Source organism: Chlorocebus sabaeus, chromosome 22, assembly GCF_047675955.1.
Source record: "Chlorocebus sabaeus isolate Y175 chromosome 22, mChlSab1.0.hap1, whole genome shotgun sequence".
Classification (NCBI taxonomy): domain Eukaryota; kingdom Metazoa; phylum Chordata; class Mammalia; order Primates; family Cercopithecidae; genus Chlorocebus; species Chlorocebus sabaeus.
This window is the reverse complement of record NC_132925.1, coordinates 83,597,603-83,613,725: the sequence shown is the minus strand read 5'-3', so window position 1 is coordinate 83,613,725 and position 16,123 is coordinate 83,597,603. Positions and strand designations below refer to the sequence as shown.

The 16,123-nt window shown below is 37.3% G+C and overlaps 1 protein-coding gene across 15 annotated transcripts in view; it reads right to left on the bottom strand.

The window, feature by feature from the left end:
• ERC2 (ELKS/RAB6-interacting/CAST family member 2) overlaps positions 1–16,123 on the bottom strand; it is a 970,222-nt gene that overhangs the window by 634,613 nt on the left and 319,486 nt on the right. For all 15 annotated transcript variants that reach the window (XR_012090621.1, XR_012090622.1, XR_012090620.1 and 12 more), the window contains 2 exons: positions 9,879–10,034; positions 101–268 (listed from right to left, as the gene is read on the bottom strand). Coding sequence is in view for 11 of the 15 variants with exons in the window: in XM_073010025.1 (XP_072866126.1) it covers positions 101–268; positions 9,879–10,034 (324 nt within the window). In the remaining 4 variants the exon portion in view is untranslated. The remainder of the gene's footprint in view (positions 1–100; positions 269–9,878; positions 10,035–16,123) is intronic.

The following is a 16,123-nucleotide window of genomic DNA, read 5'->3' as shown; positions in this document are numbered from 1 at the left end:
AGGGTTTGGATAAAGGGTCTCCTGAGGCAAGTTGGTCAGGTAGGGCATTTTCTATCAATTCCATGTCTCTGCTGTCTAGAATCCTGAGACAGTGCCTTACCTCAGTCTGAAGGATGGCAGCCCTCTGTTCTTTGGCAGTAAGCGACTCTTTGAGCACTTCAATGTGTTGCTTGCAATCTGAATTTTGATTGCTAAGGGTTTCAAGCTTTGTTTGTAAGGCAAGAAGTTCTGACTCTTTCTTTGAAAGTTCCTGCTTCAGCTGATCAATCTGCAAAACAACAACAAAATTGCAAGAAATTAGAAATTGCTGCCCCTACCCTTTACATTGGACAACTACTGATTTCTTTCCATTTCAGCAGCCAGTGATCAATAATTCAACAAGGCAGGCCATGAATTTGCTTAAAAAAGATGGCCTTAGGAATCACACAGTCTTTGGGTTCTGGAGGAATATCTGTAAAGGTCACTGAGAGTATAGGAAATAGGAATGGAAAGGTCAGCAGACTGCCCTCCATCCCACTGTGGACCAAATTTCACAAGGGAATGAAGCCTTCCCAGTCAAACCTACTCATCTATGAAACCACCAAGTCTATTACCACCATGGTCCTGAGGAGAGTCAACAGGTATCTAACATGAGTAATTAAACCAAGGCATAACTCCATAGTGCAAATAATCATTCAAGGGCAAGATTTGGCAAAAGAATCCTAAAAAACAAGTAAGCATTGGGGATCTTCTTTTTGCTTACATTAAATATTGAGAAGATACAAAAGAACATAAAATATACATAAGGTATAAGGAAAAATGACCAAAAATAAAATCCATCATTCAATTCACCAAAAAAGATCACTAGAATTACCCATGTCCCATCCCATTTCTATCTCCTCTCCCCATTTGGAAATAATTACCACCCCAAATTTTGTGTTTATTATTTCTTTGCTTATCTTTTAGGCTGATCATATATTTTTGCATCCATAAATATATACTATTTGGTTTTGCATGTTTTAAAACTTTATTTGGGCTACAATTTTTTTTTTCCACTTCGCTTTTTTTCCTACTCAATCTTATGTCCTGGAGATTAAATCACAACATTGTACATACAGTTCATTCATTTTCACCGAAGTAGAGTATTCCATTGTAAGACTTCACCACAATTTATTTGCCCACTCTGCTGTTGATAGAAATTTGGGTTTGTTCTTAGCTTTTTGCTACTATAAACAATGCTATTCTGAACATTCTTATACATATAACCTAGTTTACATAGCAATAATATTCTCAAATGCCTAAGATTTAAATTGCTGAACCACATAGCATATTCATCTTCAATTTCACTAGATAAAACAAAAATGTATGGCTCACACCTGTAATCCCAGCACTTTGGGAGGCCAAGGCGGGCAGATCACAAGGTCAGGAGTTTGAGACCAGCCTGACCAATATGGTGAAACCCCATCTCCATTAAAAATACAAAAATTAGCTGGGCATGGTGGCGGGCACCTGTATTCCCAGCTACTTGGGAGGCTGAGGCAGTAGAATCACTTGAACCCAAGAGGCAGAAGTTGCAGTGAGCCGAGATCGTGCCACCACACTCCAGCCTGGGTGATAGGGGGAACGAAAAAACAAAAACAAAAAAAATTTTTCCAAAACAGTTCTATTAATTTACATGATCACAAGCACCTTGCAAGTATGCCAATCACTCCATCTCTTTACCAATAACTTATGTCACGGGTCTTTTACACTTTTGCCAATTTGATATGTGATGTGCAGGTAGAGGATCTGCAGAGACTTTCTACCAATTCCTTCATTCCTTCCTACTTGTACACAAATGTTGCTCCTCACAACTAGAGCTGAAGTTTGCTTACCCTCTTCTTGAACCTGGGCTGGACTGTGACTTCCTTCTGCCAACCAAATGCAGCAAAATAATCAGTACACCTGTTCTAGCCCTAGCCTACAGGGGGTCTGGCATCTTCTGCTTCTACCCACTGGAAGCCAGCCACCATGGTCTGGAAGCTCAACCACCCTGTCACCACCATGGTGTGAGGAAGACCACACCAGACATACGGACAGGTCATGCAGAAAGACAGAGGTCTGTTGGTCATGGCAGCCCCTTTGTCTTGTTTCAGGCTTCAAAGGAAAGAATATCAACGTTTCGTCATTACATTTTGTGTCTGCATTGGTTTTTTATAGACATTTTATTAGGCTTCGCATTATTACAACTATGCCAAAAGTATTCTTTAATCATCAGTGAAAGTTTAACATCACCAAACTTTTTTTCTGTATCTTATGGTTTATCACCATTTTTCAACTTTCATATGTTATTGTAATGAATCGCATTAATGAAATTTTTAACCTTAATCTCCCCTGGCATTACTATGAAAAACTCTACTCAGTCATTATATATTTTTCATATGCTACTGTATTCAGCTTACTAATATTTTGTAAGGATCTTTTATTTCTGTTTATGACTGAGATTGGTTTATAATTTTCCTATCCTACGCTGTCCTTATCAGGTTTTAATACCAATATAGCCCTCCAAATGAAGTAGGAAGTGTTCCTTCTTTTAATGTGTTTGGAAATGGTTTCTGTGAAATTGGAGTTTTTTTTACACTAATGTTCATTAGAAATCACCAGCAAAACCATTCATAGCTGCTATTTTCTTTTTCCAAAGAACATTACTTACTAATCCACTTTTAATGGCTATAGGAATATTCATGTTTCTAATTAGTTGAGTCAGTGTTGATACATTTTTTTCCCCAAAGAAGTTTTTGTTTCATCTAAATTTTCACACTTATTTGCAGGAAATGTTTATAAAACCCACTTATCTTTGTATCAATAGTATTTATGATTATGTCTTCCTTTTCATTTCTAATATTCTACGTTATTAACCTCTCTTTTTTTAAGTTTTATTTTAGCTTTAACCACTCTTTTTCCTGATGAATCTCAGTAGACACATGTCAAGTAAAGTATTCTAATCAAGGAACCAATTTTGGCTATATTGACTCTGCAATTACACTTTTATTTTCTGTTTCATTCATGTCTGCTGCTTTTAAATGTTTCCTTCCTTCTACTGTCTTTGGGCTTATTCTATTTTCCTAACTTTTTAAGTTGGATGCTTATCATACTAATTTTCAGCCTTGTTTCATTCCTAAGATAATCCTTCAGACTATAAGGCTTGATTTGGTTATCTTTAAGTTTGCTTGGTTTCTTATAGTCTCTTGCTCTTTATTTATATTTTCAATCTCTTATTTATTTAAACGTATTAAACACACATTAATATTTCATAGTCTTTTTCTTATAATTCCAACTTTTGAAGTATTTGCTTTCTGATTCTGCTGTTTATTCTTTCTACTGACTATCACTTATAGTGGCCTGTTTTCCTGAAGATTTTGTGATTTTTCTCCTTTTTTTGGTAATTTGGAACCTTATCTGGAAAAATACTTTAAGGCCTATTTGGTCCTTTAGAGAATTTGCCTCTGCCAATACCTGAGGACACTACCAACCAAGAATGTAGCTGCTTTAAGCTACATTCTCTACCTGAAGTTTTTAGATCATCTTGCACAGCACACCCATGCAAGAGCCAGCTGTGGTTATGGATTCTGAGAACAAATTTTTTCATCTTTTACTTGGCTTAAAGTTTTAAAACAGAAAATTTTCCCTGGAGTCCCCTAATCTAAGTGTGAGGAGGGGGAATATGGTAAGGTTATTTTTAGTTTGCCTCTGCACTAGCAGTATAGTCATCTGAGATCCCAGCTTCATGTGGTGGTGGTAATAAGGTTTCTACTATCCCTCATCTTGAGTAGGCCCAGACTTCTGTCTCTTTTCTTCAATGTCCTTGTGGCTATGAAAACCAGAGCCCAAGTTCATCTATCTGAAAATTGCCAACAAGGATAAATAACCTGATATGGTTTGGCTGTGTCCCCACCCAAATCTCATCTTGAATTGTAGCTCCCATAATTCCCACATGTCCTGGGAGGTACCCAGCAGGAGGTAATTGAATCATGGGGGTGGGGTCAGTCTTTCCCATGCTGTTCTCATGACGGTGAATAAGTCTCATGAGATCTGATGGTTTTATAAAGGGCAGTTCCCCTGCATACGCTCTCTTGCCTGCTGCCATGTAAGACATGACTTTGCTCTTCATTCGCCTTCTGCCATGATTGTGAGGCCTCCCCAGCCATGTGGAACTGTGAGTTCATTAAACCTCTTTCCTTTATAAATTAGCCAGTCTTGGGTATATATGTCTTTATTAGAAGCATGAGAACAGACTAATACATAACCCATGCTCTACTTATCACACAAGCTTCCTGCTATGGCTTAGCTTTGACCCTTGAGGTTCTTTCTTACTCAAGAGCTCATAAGTACATTTTAAAATATACGTTTAAAAATATACTTCATTCAACATTTTTTGTTGTTTTCAGCAAGAAAACTGACATAAACAATAACAAGCTACTGACAATATCAGCTGAGCATGAACAGGAGTGAGACTTCCATGTTCAGAAGGGTTCAACTTAGTAGAAAGGTTGATATGAATGGAAATCCCATTTGCAAGAAGTCAGACTATGTCAGGGAACAAACAAGCTTCATCCTGCTAGTCAAATCTAAAGGATTGGTAGTGGCTAAACAAAAAGCAGTCTTGAGAAGGATCCTAAGTATGCTTAAATATTCACTGGGAAAGAATCATGACTGTTTATCAATGTGCCCCAGGTATATGTGAGCAAGTGAGCACTGCTCAGATAGGTGCAGTATCTGAAATACATTATTTTTCTATAATTTAATGAATCATGAGTGTGTGGTCATTTTTATGTGGAACAAAAGTAAGAAGTTCTCTCTCATACATAACAAGAATATAGTATAAATAAAAACAGGGAAAATCAGAATTAGGATTACCTAAAATGATAAAAGATATTAAAATCTGTTATGATCAGCACTCTTCTCAGGGGGGTATGGCCCCAAATCATGTCCAGTTGTAGCTGACAGCACAGTTTATAGTCGATTCCATATATGAAACTGATTCATTTGAAATTAACGCTCAAAAACTTTCAACTCGATACACCTAAGCAAAGATGATGTTTATAGTGAAAAAACTGATTTGTGCTAACTTCCACAAATCCCACAGTAGAAAGCTAGTGTGGGGGTTGGGGTATTGAGAGGGAAATGAAAAGGAAATCAACTGGATATAGAGAATGGGGTTTAGTCAGGAAGAAGGGCATGGCAGGTTCTACATATACCTCCTTTAGTCAATAAAAATAGATGGATAGTGATGAAACTATTTAAGTCTATAAATATTAAATAGGCAGTGGCTCTAAATAGCTTTCAGATATTGCTGCCATCAGGTAAATTTTAAATAAATATTTATGCAGACAATAACAGAAAAAACCTTTTCTAAAGGGAACATAGTCACAAGGTAAAAAAAAAAAATCATATTCTCCCATAAAAATATGCCTTTTGCTTCTTTTACAGCCATAAATTCCATAAAAATGGAAAGTGATGCAATCAAACATACATGAGAACTGAGGCCAAGAAAGGTCTGTCTCTGTGATGGCCAGAAAAAAAGCCAATCGGAATTACATCACATGTTTTATATGAAGTCCATGTGGACATCAGGCACACTTCATCCTGTCTGAAAATTCTTCCCCCACTTACGTCTGTGACACAAACTACACCCTGAAAAAAAACACTCTGCCAAGGAAAACAGCTTCTTTTTCACTGCAGATATGGCCCTCATGTCTAGAAAGTGATATGCTTACTATCATGCAGTTTGGGTTAGGAGGTTTGTAATCTACCAGAAGTTTATAAGAAAATGTGTTACAAATTCAGAATAAAGGAGGAGATCTAACACAGCAGATCGGCATCTCTGGCAAACACTGGAAACAGAGGGAGTAGCTAATATAGAAATACTGGAATGAATAGATGAAAAATGTGTTAGACTAGGAACGAAGCCTTGTACAGAAAGGAAATGCCATTATTCTTTCCCTACCAGAAAAACAATTATGTATTTGGTATGCTCCATTCTCCGAGGCTTAATGGAACTCCTGAAAGTAATTCATGCTTTCCACGGCCTCTGAGATTCAGCTCTCACAGTTTGATTCCTCTAACCCTTCAGTGTTGGGGTAGGAACTGGAGTTTCCAACAGATGAGAGTTACACATCCGAGATCTCCCAGAGGCTCCGTTCTCAGAGACAATGTTCATGCCAAAGGACTTGCAAGATGCCAGGATTTCTACCCTGGCTGACGATGTTTTGTATTCCTGCCTTTGTACAAGTTGAGTTTTGCAACCCACCTTCTACCTTTCCAAAAATGTTATATCATGTTTTTTCTATGATGTCATATTTGTAAAAGCAATTCAGGCATTCACTGATACTTAATTTAATCACAGAGCTTTCAAGAAACCCTACCAGTTCCAACTACCTGCTCTGGATCAAGATGGAATTGCACACTCTTCCACGTGCCTATTTAAAATACTTTCTTTGCCTCCAATCCACATGATTTATTCATTTTAATAAGTAATGCAAGCAGTATTCCCAGGCTTAAATGAGGAATTACACTCATCACTCAAAGTAGGAGAATTGGGCTGGGTGTGGTGGCTCACACCTGTAATCCCAGCACTTTGAGAGGCTGAGGCAGGCAGATCACTTGAGATCAGGAGTTTGAGACCAGCCTGACCAACATGGTGAAACCCCATCTCTACCAAAAAAACACAAAAAATAGCTGGTGTGGTTGTGCGCACCTATAATCCCAGCTACTCAGGAGGCTGGGGTGAAAGAATTGCTTGAACCTGGCAGGCGGAGGCTCCAGTGAGCCAAGATCATACCACTGCACCCCAGCCTGGGTGACAGAGTGAGACCCTGTCTCAAAACAAACAAACAAACAAAAAAACCAAGTAGGGGAATTAAGAAAAGTAAGTAATTAATGATAGGAAACATTAGCAATAAATGTTATAGTTCAATCCAATAAGAACATTCTTTCAATGGAGAAAATATTAAAAACTGACCCTTACTAGTACTTTCTAGCTAATTTTTAACAGTAAAAGAGGTATCCGCATGATGTAAGAATTCATTTTATTTGTATTTCTTAGAAATCCATTTTTCCCATTAGTCAAGTTAAATATAACACTTATTGTAATGATTATTATTTGGTTATACTTCTTCAATGATAATATTTATCATTATTAGCTGGTTTTTTGAGCCAGGTACTTTAACTACACTATTTCTTTTTTAATATTATTTAGTCCATCTGAACCATCCTGTAAGGCTGGTGCTGTCGCCCCTATTTTATAGAAGACAGTGTGGTCGAGTGACTTTGGTCACTCCTCAAGTCACTCCCTATGCACAGCTGGCAAAGGTAGGCTGGAGACTTGCTGGAGTCTGCTTTCATCTTCAGCCTGTGGTCTTTCCACCTCACTCCACTACTTCCCTGAAACATTTTTCTGACCTGACCACTTCTGGAACCATTAAAAGAAACTAGCCATTAAAAGTTAAATCTAACTCAAGGATTGATGGTCTCTCAGACAAATGTGGGCTAATAAAGGTCATGACTTGCTGAAGATCATATAAATGTTTTATTCACCTGGACAGAGTCCATGATGAGGGGCAGAGTTTACAAATTTCATGACATTTTCAGCTGTAGAAGTGGCTTGAACAATCTCCCATTGTGGAATAACAGAGTCGGGGGAAAAGTTTAAGCCAAAACAATAATTTCCCCCAAACTTCTTGAGTTCGCTCGTATCTGTGCCTCTGGTCTTCATTCCCAGAATTATTCAGGCACTGTATGCAGGTCACCCTAGTACTGTGCTCACCAAACGTCGGCTTAACTCTCTGAGAGGGAGGGACTGCAAGGAAGAAACCAGAGGAAGGACTGAGCAGGGAAACCTATTCGAAACTTTGAGGCAGTCCCTGGTTACATTCAAATTCACTGGACAGTCCCCTCATCTCCACTCCTTGATCCACGTTTTCAGCACAATCTCAACATCTAGTTAGAGATGGAAAGTTGACAGAAGAATAGTTTTGTGTTTTTTCCTTGTGTATACATGCATGCATACACACACACACGTTGTGATGAAGTAAATGCTAGATAGATATCATTTTCTCCCTATAATTTGCAAACTCAGCAAGGAGTATGCACATATTTCACAACTGATAAAAATCATTTAAACATTTTTCTCTCCTCTCCCACTGCTTTCTCACAGAGGTCTGCACTACTCCAACTCTACTGCATTTCAGAAAGTAACAAACAAGATTAAAACCTAGAACAAGAGAACAGGCATATTTAAGAGCAAGTGGTAGAAAAAGAAAAAAGAACAAAAAATTTTTAATTGGTGTAGTTATTATTTTCAGAAGCAAAATGATTTAAACAGAGGAATAGATAAAAGCATCTCACAGTCTCAAAAGACCTATTTGGGCTATTCATAAATTTAATAATTACGCATATGTAAAAATAATAAATATTCAGGTGCTTGGTCCTTTTAAAGCCCCAAGTTTATTTTTGAAAAAATACAATCCAAAGGCCGGGCGCGGTGGCTCACGCCTGTAATCCCAGCACTTTGGGAGGCCGAGGCGGGCGGATCACAAGGTCAGGAGATCGAGACCATGGTGAAACCCCGTCTCTACTAAAAAATAGAAAAAAATTAGCCGGGCGCAGTGGCGGGCACCTGTAGTCCCAGCTACTCGGGAGGCTGAGGTAGGAGAATGGCGTGAACCTGGGAGGCGGAGCTTGCAGTGAGCCGAGATTGCGCCACTGCACTCCAGCCTGGGCGACAGAGCGAGACTCCGTCTCAAAAAAAAAAAAAAAAAAAAAAAAAAAATACAATCCAAAATCTTTAAAACTGACAATAACAATATAAACTAATGGAGCAGGTTACTCTAAAATATTTTACAAAGATTCCATAGCAATAGATATGGAATCTATTAGTCCATATTAATGTTACTATTATAACATTATTAGTAACATTAATACTACTATCAACAATAATGCCTGACATTTGATGGATACTTTCTAGAGATCAGACAAGGGACTAAGGGCTTTAAATGAATAATCTCCTGGAATCATCAGACCAACCCAATGATGTAGGTATTTTTCTTATCCCTATTTCATGGATAAAGAAACTGAGGCTTAGGGAATTTTAATAATTTAACTAAAGGGCAGCACTGGGACTCAAAACTATTTATGTCTTAAACACTACGCTAAAACCACAATAGCTTAATAACTTTTTTTTTTCTGTTGAGATGTAGTCTTGTTCTGTCACCCAGGCTGGAGTGCAGTGGTACCATCTCAGCTCACTGCAACCTCTACCTCCCGGGTTCAAGTGATTCTCCTGCCTCAGCCTCCCGAGTAGCTGGGATTACAGGTGCATGCCACCATGCCTGGCTAATTTTTGTATTTTTTTGTAGAGACAGGGTTTCACCACGTTAGACAGGCTGGTCTCGAACTCCTGACCTCAGCTGATCTGCCTGCCTCAGCCTCCCAACCTAATAACATTTAAATGAGTTAAATTGGCTTGTAATAGCAAATATTTTGAGACAAACACCTTCTAGGAGAGGCAAGAAATTTGGCAACGATAGCGACTTCAAAAAAATAGCAAACTTAAGTGATGGTGGAAATTTGGAAGACAGTGGACTATAAATATGTTAATTCTCAAGGAAGAGGAACACCAAAGGAACTCCTAATTAAAGCTTGAACCTCTCAGTAAGGAGAAATTCCACCAAAGGTTTTCCGTGATTGCTTTTTGGAATCTATATGTCTGAACTAAAAATCTTCTGCATTCTCCTTTGTTGTCCATATATTAAATAATATCACATAAAGCATATTATATGGGTATTTGGAAAAAGTACATATGTAAACTGTAACTTTCTAGTCACATTAAGAACATAAAAGTTTATAACCCTGGACCGTACCTTGGTCTTCATAAACTTGGAGTGACTTTTGTAAACCTCAATTTGTTTGATCTCTTCTTCGCGGTCCTCAGTGTTCAGCACACCATTGGCTTTTAACATCTGGATCTCATCCTCAAGATCCCTTATGTTTCGCTCCAATGAAGCGATTTTTGTGTCCTGTTGGTAAAGAAGAAAAGAAAAATAAAAATAAAGAATACAAATTATTTTTAAGATCATCAAAACAGAATTTAAGAAAGTAATTTTGGTAGTGCTGTTACATATTAACCATGGTGTAGACAGCCCCAAATTCAGAACAATTTATTTTTTTCACAGCTGAGGATCATTTGTGAGATGACAGTTTAAGCTCCCAATCAAGACCATGTTTCAATACAATACAGAGAATTACCTAGATATGTTTGTCTAATATCTGGGAATCAAATTACAAAAGCAACAGTGATAAAAGTAATCTAAGTGTTAAAAAACAAAACAGAACACCATTTAAGTGGACAGATTTTAATTTGGGATATAGTTTTACCACTGTATATTTTTGAATCCACTTATAAACACAAAAACAGTTTATGTGTATATTTTATGGCTGGTTTTATAAGGCATGTTTGGAATTTGACTCTGAGAGAGAAAGAAATTCAAATCTACTAATGGGAAAAAGGATTCTCATCTAAAATACAGACGTAAGTGAAACTAAATAACTGGATCTTGACTTGGTATGACTGATACACTAAATATTGAAAATTTATAGTGATTGGAAATAGTACATCATAATGTCATAATTTATTTGGCGAGCAGTCAGGTCCCTACGTGACAAAAAACATGACTACCTTGCAGGGCACTTCAACCTATTGATTTATGGAGCCAACAACTAGAAATATTACACTCAGATGTGGAATTAATTGGGAAAAAGTTACCAATGACAGACTCCATACACAAGATAGAGTACTAGAAACAATGCATTAGAAAGTAGAGAAGAGAGAGCTCTTACAGAGGAACCAAAACAAAAAAAAAAATGACAAAAAAATTTTCCATAACCGTAAGTATTAGGCTTCAGTCAGTCTTTGGAATGAAAGTTTGACACATCAAAAACCGACTTCAAGTTTTCTCAGTGTCACATCTGCGTGCCATTTTATTGCACAGAGTTAAGGAGTTCATATTAATTTGTAACTGAATGCTAATTCAGAACAATCTACCAACTTTTTTAACCAATTCATTTTCTCAGAATCAAAAAGACTAAGAATTCCAAAAGTAAAAACAATGAATAGGCTATTCTATTTATAAGTAACTCATTTTTAAAAACCTCGCAACAAATGTGTCTGTCCTGACTTTGTGGCTATTGTCTACTTTATTTTCCTATAATATACGCCCAATGGTATATCTCCTATGGCAATATAGTAATTATCATTGTTGTTATCATTAACATTGTCATCATGTTAAAAGGAGGAAAAGGAGGACCAGCAAATTTATGCAACTCTATTATGTGCCAAGAACTGAGTGCTCTATGTTCCACAGACACTTTTATTAATTCTCAGAAAAACTACAAGAAGATGAAATAAAAAGATTTTGAAAATTCCAAGATTATTAGGAAATGGAACATTCTGTAGTACTTCATTTTCTTTTAAAAATAATACCTATTGTATTTTTTCTGTTATAAAAGCAATATACTCTGAATTCACAGAAAATGGAGAAAACCTCTAATCCTACTGTCTAGAAATAACTACCATTAATGCTTTCTTGTATATTCTGCCAGTATTTTTCTATTTAGATGCCATTTCTGGAAATCTTCTATACTACCAGTTTAAATTTTAAAAAGTGTTATGGACTGAATGTTGAGTCCCCCAAAAATATATATGTTGAAGCTCTAACCTTCAATGTAATGGTATTTGGAGATGGCGCCTTTGGTGGGTAATTAGGATTAGATGAGGCTAGGAGAGTAGGGCCCTAATGATGGGATTAGAACCCTTATAAGAAGAGACACCAGGAAGCTGCTCACTCTCCCTCTACCAAGAAAGAACATGGGGAGAAGGCAGCTATCTACAAGCCAGGAAGAGAGCTCTCACCAGAGCCTTATCATGCTGGCACCCTAATCTCGGCATTCTAACCTCCAAAACTGTGAGAAAAACAAATCTCCATTATTGAAGCCACCCAGTCTATAGTACTGTGCTAAGACAGTCAAGCTTACAAACATGGGGAGTGATACTTAGCGACTTACTTAAGTCCTGAGCTGTAAGAACTCCATAGATAAAAAGAAAAGCGGCCTGGTGCAATGGCTCACGACTGTAATCCCAGCACTTTGGCAGGCTGAGGCGAGTGGATCACCTGAGGTAGGGAGTTCAAGACCAACCTGACCAACCAACATGGAGAAACCCTATCTCTACTAAAAATACAAAATTAGCCGGGCATGGTTGTGCATGGCTGTAATCTCAGCCACAAGGCTGAGGCAGAAGAATCACTTGAACCCAGGAGGCGGAGGTTGAGGTGAACCGAGGTCGTGCCATTGCACTCCAGCCTGGGCAATAAGAGCGAAACTCTGTCTCAAAAAAAAAAAAAGAAAGAAAGAAAGAAAGAAAAGAAAGGCAATAATGGAAGTGCTATGGAAAAAGAACTTCTAGAAGTTCAAAAGAGACTTTCCAAATAACTAAGAGTCATTTTGAATCAACATGTTTCAGGCTATAAAATCAAAACTCATTAAACAACAATTGAAAAGCTATATAGATAATTACGATTATTCATAATCCCACCACTCATATATACCCACTATTAACATTTGTGTTCATTCCCATGGAAGCCTTAAGATTATATTTTCACCTTAAAACATACAAAAAGTTATTTCAATTAAAACTCTAATCAATATGATATAGATTTTTTTCTCTCTATTGATATACAAATTGGTTGTTGATGAGATTTACAAATACCCAAGTGCAATATTTAAGCATTTACAAATAGCTAAGTACAATCTTTAGAAGAACTGAACTGTAAAGTAAGTGTGAGGGTAAGGGCTAATATCCCAGCTCTTCCTATATAAAATTTCGATGGATTTTCAACTCAAATCTAAGTGACCATAAAATGTGTATGTATGTATACATATATATACCTATATAAATATATGTGTAGGTGGGTATGTGTGTGGCACAATACACTTTGACATCTTCACATCTTAGACCTGAATTTTTTCATAACACTTGGTGGAATTCCAACGCCCAATCATGGAGGCAAGAGGAGACGACTCTGCTTCCTCGCAAGCCTCAGTTTTCTGAGTTTTACTGAGAAAGTAAACTCCTGAGGCTTTAGTGAGCATGGACTACAACTGACAATTTCTAAATGGCTTAGATGCAACTTTTCACTGGACTCAAGAATTACATACTACTAAAGAAAAATCAGAACTGGATTGAGATAGAAAGTTTCTTAACATAGCAAAGCTTCTTGACATCTTAAGTTAAAATTTCACCAAACATATTTTGAAATTATTTTTACTTTTACTAGTTTTCTCAAATTAAGCAACACCCTTCTTTTTTCTCACAAACGTCTTTGTTCCCTGGCTCTGTTGCCCAAGCTGGAGTGCAGTGGTGTGATCTCGGCTCACTGCAACCTCCACCTCCCAGGTTCAAGCAATTTTCATGCCTCAGTCTCCCAAGTAGCTGGGATTACCAGCCTGTGCCACCACGTAAAACGAATTTTTGTATTTTTAGTAGTGACGGGGTTTCACCATGCAGGCTAGTCTCGAACTCCTGACCTCAAGTGATCCACCCACTTCAGCCTCCCAAAGTGCTGGGATTACAAGTGTGAACAACTGTGCCCAGCCTATATTTCTGTTCTTATGTAGAAAGTCAATTTCAAGGGCAACAGAGCTCATACCTCACATCATGAGCACAGAGAAAAGTAGGTAGGAGAATATCATTAGGATTTAAAGGAAAACTGATACAAAAAATACAGCTGTATCAGACAGTTTTGGGTTGTGCCCAAGAAGATATTCAAAATGCCAAACCAGAGAAGGACTGAGGTAATGTAAACATGAAAATAAAAAGCAAACATAATGGCTGGCATGTCTACTACTTTTCAACTGTGTCAGTCCAAAGAATTTAGAGGGAAGGAATTTTATCATTTTCTTTTTTAAAAATCGCTAACACTAAGATAAATGACTAAAACCTTATATATGTAAGGAGGACTATGGAAGTCCATATCAAGTCCTGATATGGTTGAATGTGATATATGGATATTGAGATACTAAATGCACATGGCTCAGAAAGTCAACGCACTAATCTGGAATAGAGAAAAAAATACATAAATGAAGACATATGTTGTAACTTCCTGAAAAGTGGAGTTTCAGAAGGTAAAGCAACATTTTACGCCCTAATCGCCAAAGAGTTTTCTTCATCTGAACCTTTTTACAAGTTATTTATGGCTGATATTTTAAAACAATATATGGAATGATTTTCAAACACACATCTTGATTATATTTCACAAACAAACAAGCTCTAGAGGCAGATAATTGTGGGCCTTCCTTAGAGATGGGGAAAGTGAAATATAACATAGGGTAGCTTTTCTCAAAGTTCACAGAACCCAAATGTTCCATGAAAAGGGGGGTTGCAGGGTCAAGTATGTTTGAGAAATGCTTATTAGGAATTTTCAATGCACATTAACATGAATGGCTCTGGAAAGTCCTGAAGCAAAATAATCTATTTCATTTTGTTTATCAACAGTATTACTGCCTCTAGAAGTCAATTCCTGAAAAAATTTAGGCCTGTAATGATCACATTAAGCTCTGGGTAATATTACTAGTAAAATTGAAGAGTCAAAACAACAATTTGGATTCTTCAAGGGAAAACTTGCCACAATCACCCCCAATTTAAAACGAAGGGGGCGGGGACTAAATATCTAGATCAGCCTGTCAGCTTCTGTCACTCAAAAGTGGTTTACTGAGCTTCTGTTCTAAGCCCAGCACTTAAGATTACATCAGTAAAAGAACAGACGTGGAACCCCATACTCCTGGAACTTAGCGCCTCATGTGTCAGGCAATGTTTTTCAAATAGTCTTGAGATAGGGCAACCATGAAATTGTTTTGTCTTTATATTGTATTTTGGTTATGGAATGTAAAGATGTAGAAAAAAATTTTCAGGGAAAAAATAAACATCTGAAAAATGTTTGCTTCAGTTAGGAAAAAAAGATCTCAATTGAGTGTCTCTTTTCAATCATTTCTTTCTACAGATTCATAAAATAATACTTACAAAAATTTGATGCATACATTATACATCATAGCTTCTAATTAAGGATTTATACCCAAGACTATTTTACATCTAACATCTAAAAAATGCAAAATAGGTATCTGATGGGCAACTAATAAATAAAACACCGGAATTGAACCCCAGAAGCCATTTACCCACTAGGTCCACCATGCTAATGTTTAAACCAGCCGTAGACACTAGCACTAGCCCATGAAGGCTATAGTTATAGAAATGAGAATGAAAGTGGGATGGGAAAATTGAAATAAGTTTATTTCTTCCTTTTCTCTCTCTCTCTTTTTTTAAATCTGTCTCTAGACTTCTCTAGAACATGTATGCTATAGATTAACAGTAAACTTAGACAAGGAGTTCTCTCATTCATTCATTAATTCAACAAATGCATAGGGCACCTATTGGGAACCAGTCACTTTGCCAGGTGTGTGAGATACCAGGTAGATCTCAACAAGATCCATGGGCATCTTTCTCTCTCTAACATGAAGGACAGCCTGGATCCATGCTACTCAAAGTGTGGTCACAGATAAGCGCCACTGACATCACCTGGGAGCTTTTTCCACATGCAAAATCTCCGGCCCCAACTCAGAACTACTGAATCCAAATCTATATTTTCACAAGATCCTTGGGTGATTCGGGTGTTCTAAATGACTGCACATGTCCACAAGACACAAGGGACAACACTGACCAATGCAGAAGAAACTAGGGTAACTCTATTTTCCAAATACATTTAAAAAAACATGAACCTAGTTTCAAGAGCCATCCAACTTGACATTAAGTGTACAGCAACCCTGGGAGTAAATTTTCTGGAGTATCTTTGCTAGTCGGGGTGCCATTATTACTCTTTTTGTGTTTGTCAAACATTATGTTCCCCTTAAGCAGTAAGAAACAGATTTCAATCCCTCTCCAGGAACTGTGAATACTGAAATGGTGAGTGGGTGGAACATCAAAAAGAAGCAATATCATTTAGTCACAAAAAGTAACAATTATGTTATTGCTGAGTGTCACAATGTGCTTTCCTTTTAA